This window comes from Gavialis gangeticus, unplaced genomic scaffold (assembly GCF_001723915.1).
Source record: "Gavialis gangeticus isolate Ggan-Ray unplaced genomic scaffold, GavGan_comp1, whole genome shotgun sequence".
Classification (NCBI taxonomy): Eukaryota; Metazoa; Chordata; order Crocodylia; family Gavialidae; genus Gavialis; species Gavialis gangeticus.
Window position 1 is genome coordinate 134,223,348 of NW_017729024.1, and position 7,228 is coordinate 134,230,575.

At 40.7% G+C, this 7,228-nt stretch overlaps 1 protein-coding gene across 1 annotated transcript in view; it reads right to left on the minus strand.

Annotated features, from left to right (window-relative positions):
• Positions 1-7,228, minus strand: part of MAST4 (microtubule associated serine/threonine kinase family member 4) — a 181,821-nt gene that overhangs the window by 83,328 nt on the left and 91,265 nt on the right. Inside the window, exons 4-5 of the mRNA XM_019517765.1 lie at positions 5,736-5,814; positions 822-979 (exon numbers count right to left, since the gene is read on the minus strand). Of these exons, the coding sequence (XP_019373310.1) occupies positions 822-979; positions 5,736-5,814 (237 nt within the window). The remainder of the gene's footprint in view (positions 1-821; positions 980-5,735; positions 5,815-7,228) is intronic.

The following is a 7,228-nucleotide window of genomic DNA, read 5'->3' on the forward strand; positions in this document are numbered from 1 at the left end:
TTTTTTTTTTTTTTTTTTTAAAAAGAGCTGGGATGCTGGGGCCAGGCAGGGCAGCCATGTGGGGGCTGGGAGAGTGGGCAGGGGGTGGGGGCTCGTGGCAGAGCCCCTCACAGCATGGGGAGCAGCAGGGATCACCCCCCACCCTGCCTGGCAGGAGCTGGTGAGTGGGTTTTTTTGTTTGTTTCTTTGTTTCTGTTTTTTTTTTTTTTAAAGAACCGGGAGCTGGGGCTGGGTAGGACAGCCATTGACAGGGCTGGGAGAGCGGGTAGGGGTCAGGGGCAGCTCAGCAGGGCTGGGTGAGAAAAGGCAGGGGATGGGGCCTGGCAGGGGTCCCCCCCGCAATGGTTCCCTCTCCCCTCCTCCAGCCCCACTCCCACCCACCCCCTATTTACCAGCATGGAGCCCAGGTCCAGCTCCTGGCGGCAGTGAGCAGGACTGCCCAAATCTCCGAAGCTCTCCAAATCTTTTCCAAATCAATTCAGAGGCTTTGAATCGATTCAGACCTTTTTATTGGTCTCCTGATTCGATTCAGATTCAGAGATTTGGCCGCTGAATCAGGCCGAATCTCCTCCAAATTGAGTCAGCACCCGAAGCTTCGTGCAGCCCCATTAATATGAGAATTAACTAATGATCATGACCTGAAATCACAACTTAGGTGGATTTTGGTTCAGCCTCAGATTCAGTCAACACTGACTTATTACATCTTGGGAATTATTAAAAATATCACAACTAGTTAAAAGTCCCAAATCTACACAATTGTGGTGTTCCAGGAGTGCCTATATATTCAGATTAAACCAGTGATGCCAGAGAGCTGAACTCACCTGAGGCTTCTGGAACGAGGGCGTAGTGGAGTGGTCCTGCATCTGTTATCACTGGCAATGCTTTCAGTGGCACAGAAATGTTTAGACAAAAAATGTAGTTCATCAGGTGTTGGTTGGTATGGTAACTGGTGTAGCTTCTCTTGGGAGGAACAGGATGACTGCAATAAGCATAATAATATATTAGATTATACCACAACCAAAAGGCATTCCTTTCAAGACTATCTTCACTGCACATGCATAGATCCATTTAATTTAACAGCTATATTTTCCTCTATTCACCTAGTTGTTTAAGCACAAAAATATAGCGTTCGGCTTCAGTAGAGCAGTACATAAATATATGACTAGTTCAGCCCCTTGAAAACAATTCCCTAAACTTAAAATAAGGAAGATTTCAGGAATCCAGAGTCTAATAAATGGTCATTATTTCTTGTTGTATATTAATAAGAGAGAGTCTATGATTTACTGCTACAACAGAAACCCCACACAAAGTTACAAAACTTGTTGGATACCTTTTTTCTGTTACTCATCACTTTTTAAAAATACTTTTTCTCACCTTAGTAAACATTTCTTATGTTGTTTGTTCATTACAAACTGAATTCTCTGAAAATGCTTATAACACCATTTTCTGACAAAACATATATGTGAACTAAAATGCTAGAACTTTTTGTCAAAGAAATAAGTAGTTCAGTGGATAACAAAAACTAGTGAGACAAAGTCAAACCATCCTATGCACTTAGCAAGACAAGATTCAAATACTTGTCATATTTTCTATCATTAAGTTGAAAGCAAAATATATTTAAGCATAAACAACTGCAAGAACAGATAACAATGTTATATTTTCATGTCTACACATCACTGAATCTAAAGCTTCACTATATGTTTGCACTTCAATGAGCCTGAATTTGAAGTCTTCATGTTTGGTTAGTATGGAAGAACCCAGCAGGCAATTCCAAAAACACTGCTGAGATATGCTCTCCACAGGACCCAGATGACTTCCTTCCTGGTAGTGACCTGTTATTCTTAACAGCTAGGGGCAGACATTACACATAAACCAGTTTAAGTGATCAGAAACTGGTTTAAACCTGTAACAGAACAGACATTCAGTGCACATAAACCAGTTTGAAAATGGCCGAAACAGGTTTGAGATAAATTTGGTTGAGTGTAGTATCAAGCTCAACTGATTTGGCTCAAACCAGTTTATGCAATATCTGTCCAAGACTCCTTACTGGTTTAAGATAAATCAGACTCCCCAGCACCCCAGCGTGCTCTCTGGGCTAGGCAGAGCTCTGTTCTCTGCTCCAGTAAGCTGGGCTGGCCCCTTCCCCCTGCTCTCTAGCCAGAGATGGGCCAGGGTGTGGCTAGACACTGACCTGCCATGGCCCCTGAGGCAAATTTCTCCCTCCATCCATTTCCCCACCCCCTCCCCCCAGTCCTTTTGTAAACCCCGGGGACCACAGCTGCTGCTTGCCAGCCCCAACCGCACCTCTACTGCTTGCCAGGCAGCGATGAAGTTAATTCCTCCCTCTGTCCCCCAGAACCCCTGAGGGTTTGGCTGCAGTCTCTGTGGCTTGCCTGCAGATGGGCAGGGAGCGGATTAATTCCACAGTGGGTCCCGGAGTGGGGGCAGGGAAGAGGGGCAAGCTAGTCCCCTGTGTGCAGATGCAAGCTGTCCACCTGTGAGGCCATACCTAAGACTTGCAGGACCAGACTGAGAGGTGGGAAGTGTTGGCAAAGCCCTGATAATCGTCACACATGCTGGAGATGTAGTTAAGGGAAGTTGCAGACAGCTTCACCAAAGAATGCAGAGAACTACATTTACATTATAAAGCAGAATGTGTAAAAAGGTGGGCATACCTAAACAAAGCCTTTCTGAATGCCTGGCTGTAAGGAGACATTCTGCCCTCAGGATTAGTAAAACTAATTCTTGTCTTCCTGTTTACATTTTAAGTTAGACTAAGTTGTGTATGCTGTGTTTTACCAGGCTGTATCTTAGCTTAGGTGAAGATTTTTGGCAGTTCCCTGTTGTATGCTTTGCAAATTGCTGTGTTCAATACATGCTTGCTTCAGAGAAAGGACTTTTTACCCATCCCCAATTCAGTCTGGCAGCAGCTGCCCTCCCCGCCCTGCTGGTGTCTGGCAGTTCGTGTGTTCTGCTAGTCCTGGCTGTGCCTCTGCTTCAGCAGGGAGGAGCAAGAGCCTTGGAGAGTGTCCATGCTTAGAGCAGGCATGCTCTAGCACCCCCTGGCTTCTGGCTTAAGCCACTACAGGCATGTGGCTGCATTCCCTGGTTTAGCAGAGAACGTCTGTCCAGGTATTAATCAGTTTAAGCTGCACAGCTTAGACTAACCTGCAAAGAGTGAATCAATTCAGGCTCTGGCTTTTTGAAAGTCTGTCCCTAGCCAATAAGAACTGGGATCGTTCCTTACTGTTTTAAGTCTTCATGTTGCTTCTTCCCACTGCCGCCTCAGCCTATTAGATCTTCACATGAGTCTTTGAAGACTGTGTCTGGCTATTCTATTTTTGGAGGCCAACAATCAGAGCCTCTGTGCTATCCAAGCCTAATGATTTTAAGTGAACAAGGTCAGAACTTCACCATCACTACCCCTTGTTGCTATGGGCATGTGGCAGATCATATTGACAAACATGGTAACTAGACAACCTTTAGGATTCCCTCACTACTCAGTGTTATGAACTGAAGATCCTCAAGCCTTAACATATGATTCTTAGCAAGGAAACTCAAAAAAAGGTTTACTCCAATTATCTGCACCAGACCTCATAGCGCATTATTTTCACAGGCATTTTTGGGAGGGACCGCTGCAGGGAAGGGTTAACTCTCTCAGAGATCATCTACATTGGAAAAGTACATCATGTTAGAACAATCTAACCAGCCAGATCCTAAATCAGACCACAGTATACACAAGAACATCATTTCAGCTGTTCAAAGTAAACATTAGGATCAACTAGTATCTAGGTTGCCATATGTGTCTATACATGTCAAGTTACTTTCTATCTTTTGATCTCAGAAGAGTCCTGGGAACTAGAGAAATAGTAATAAACCTTGGACAATTCTGCTCCCAAAGACAAAATTTACACAAACAGACCCATTTATCAGAATACAAGGAACAATCTTTATACTGCTGGCTGGTTTCTTCAACACAATTTACATTGATTTATTAAAGAGAGTCTTCTTCCCTGTAGTCAGAAAGTGTTAGTTCAATGAAACATGTGCACTAAGGCAGACATCTATTTTCATATGCATATATCAGCTGTGATTTAGCCATGGAATACCAAGGAACAGCTCAACAAATGATTCGTTCTGTGGTTTTAGATATCTAAAGCAATAATTCCAGTGCTAGGTTTTTTCCATAAGAAATATGAAAAACAGCATAAAACCAGCTCAAGCGTCTCTGTGGTTACAATACCAGCTACAGAAAGTGGGTAGGCAGAAAAAAGAAAATGAATTGAAATTGTTTTAAAAAAAACTGTAGTTAATCAAGGAAAAAAACAGGACTGCACATAACTTGGAAATTAAGATTGGGTTTTGATAGGTTTCTAATGCTTATCTTCATTCCACTTTGAGTGCAGGTCATTTTTTCGTACCTATGATGGGGTTGCTATTATCTGACCTATCTGCTTCTAGATCAGTATTTTAAGTGCATTTTCACACAGCAGAGGACATCAGTTTTCATCTAACTACAATGGGAAGTACCCCCAGGTGTTAGCTGAACCTTCTGGAAACCCTGGACAGTCGAATATCAACATGCACTGTCATCTGTTATCAAGAGTCTAGAAATATACTTGGGCCCTTCTCAAAAAGAGATGGACTAGTACGCATGGGGAAATAGGTACTGACTTGAATCATCAAAGAAAAGCATTAACAACTGAATGTCAACTGCCCAATAATAATATGTATTATTTGTACACATTACGCCATTAACAGTGACACATCATGGACACGATACAAAGCTAAAGACAAACCTGTTAGCTGTCTAAGGCCATGTTTTTGTATTAAAGTTATTGTGGCAGGCAGGACTATTCTCTTTGCATAGATTACCTCTAATTAGCCCAATGCAAAGTGCCCCTCAGTCTAACCTGCTTTTGTAGGATACAGACAACGTAGAGCAGGACAACATGTATGAGGGTGCCACTGTCTGGCATAGTAGTTTATTGAGTAAGCATAGCCTCAAAGTCAAATCTGCCCTCAAGCTAATTAAATAGGTCATAAAATGTCAATGCATCTGCTCTTTGGCTATTCCTGAAGCAGTCTGTTGGAGTTTTGCTTTGGCAGCCCTGCAGGTAGGGGCTGACCAGGAGAACTGCTTAGTTGCTTATTAAGATATTGCTATATCCTCTTCCTGGTAGCAAAAAACTTGTGATGTGTAGAATGACAAACACAAACTTTGTCTCACTGTCTCTCTTCAGCAGTGAAACAGAACCAGTTCCGCTGTCATTCTGCCATTACACACCTGCTGACAGGGGTAACAGGACTAGACAGGGAAGTGGCTAAGAGGAAGATTAGTTAAAAATGAAAAAATTAACTTCTATAAGTTTTACAGCAAAATACTAGTGTAATAGATACAAAACTAATAATGTAAGCTATATTTATCTTTGTGTGTAGGCTAAGTCATTTGCTAAGTAAGTGGATTTATATACCACTATCCTCCCCGATTGAAGCAGGTTTCTCACTAATGCTAAGATTGTTTTCCCTTTCTTGTAGTAGTGGTATGTAATGGGGATATGCATTACAAATTAAAGGCTAATACTAAGAAGAGAGTGTATCTTGTTTGTCAGCCATTCATTTGATGCATAGCATATTATGAAAAACATTATACATATTCAATTTTATTTCTCACTATGGAACCTATTGGGGAAAAAGGTATTGAAATGTATATGTAAAATAAAGCTAGTACTTACAGACACAGTTGAGCTTGGTGTGTTTGTACCATATCCAGAAGAGGGGAGAGAAGCCAAAGACCAGCGGCGCCCATCAGTCCTGTTGTGAAACTGAGGTTAGTCCAAGTAAACAGTGAAACATCCCTAGACAGAAACTTCTGGGAAACTATTACTCTGTAGAACTGCATTTCAAAAGGATGATGCAAACTGGGTTCTTAACCAGGAATAAATTTTCACAGGGGGTCACAATTAATGGTATACAGAGCGGATTAGCGGATTATTTTTTAATAGAATCAGTCAAATGAGACAACTAGAAAATGAATGAGCTGATCAATAGCATTGATCCCTCAAAAATATGCTTTGACAAAATGGATACAGAAAACTATTATAACTGTCAGGTTCAGCAGATGCAAATAAATGAGAAGGAGATAAAAACACATGACTATACATGAACCATGGGGTATCAACTGTAGTGTTAAGTATTTCAATCTCCTTAAACAAAATACCAAGGAAAAATGTATTGCAACAAAGTACAAGCTAGCTGCTTGACCTGTTGAAAGTTATAAATTGATCTGAAAATATACATTTCAGCTAAAATTACACCACTGAAGGTGGAAATACATGTCCCCTATTACAATTTCTAGACCCTTTTGTTCCAGGTGGCCACATACAGACAACATGGAATTTACACATTCAAATAGACAAATCACAAAACTCTTATGTTTTAGGTAAAATTTACCTGTCATTTCGGTGCCCATGACTGGAGTACAATTGTATCAAGTATGTTAAAACACAAGCAAAATAACAAATGCATAAATAACATAATAGGATTTGTCTTAATAACATAAATCAGGTATCCAGGGGGAACTATTATTTAACATTAAAATTTCATTATGTAGCTGGTCCAAAAACCATCTCTCATTTCTGGCTTTATGCAGTAAATATAATTCCATATGGTAGAATACCCCATCTGGAAACCTAAATATTCTGATGCAGCATCTCTGCCTCTTAAATAGCCAGTCCAAAAAATTTAGTCTGAGATAAATTCCAAGGCTTGACTGGGTTATGATCACTCAGGTAATACCCCTTCAAAAAGCAAATCAAGCCAAGGGGATGCTGACTAAATAAAACTTGAGTAAGAAATTCAACATATAGCCCTTACAAGTCTGTTGTGTAGCTAAATACTGCAGTATACAACTAGTGTCCCCAGTTAAAGAAAACACTACCCAGAAATGGGTAAGATTTACAGAAACTACAAAGAAACTAACAGAAGCAATCAAGAAACAATGAACTTCTTTCAATGAATAAACAATACAAAAGGTACATATGTTCTTTTTAGCTCAGACACAAGTTAAATTACTTTCCTATAGTAAGAAAAACAAATCTGGAAGCTATTCAAACCAGGTTTTCTCCTGTATATTATATAGCTGTGAAGCAAAAATTATTTTTTTCATCAAGCTATTTGGGTAAACCCTGTTTTTTTACACACACACACACACACACACACACACACA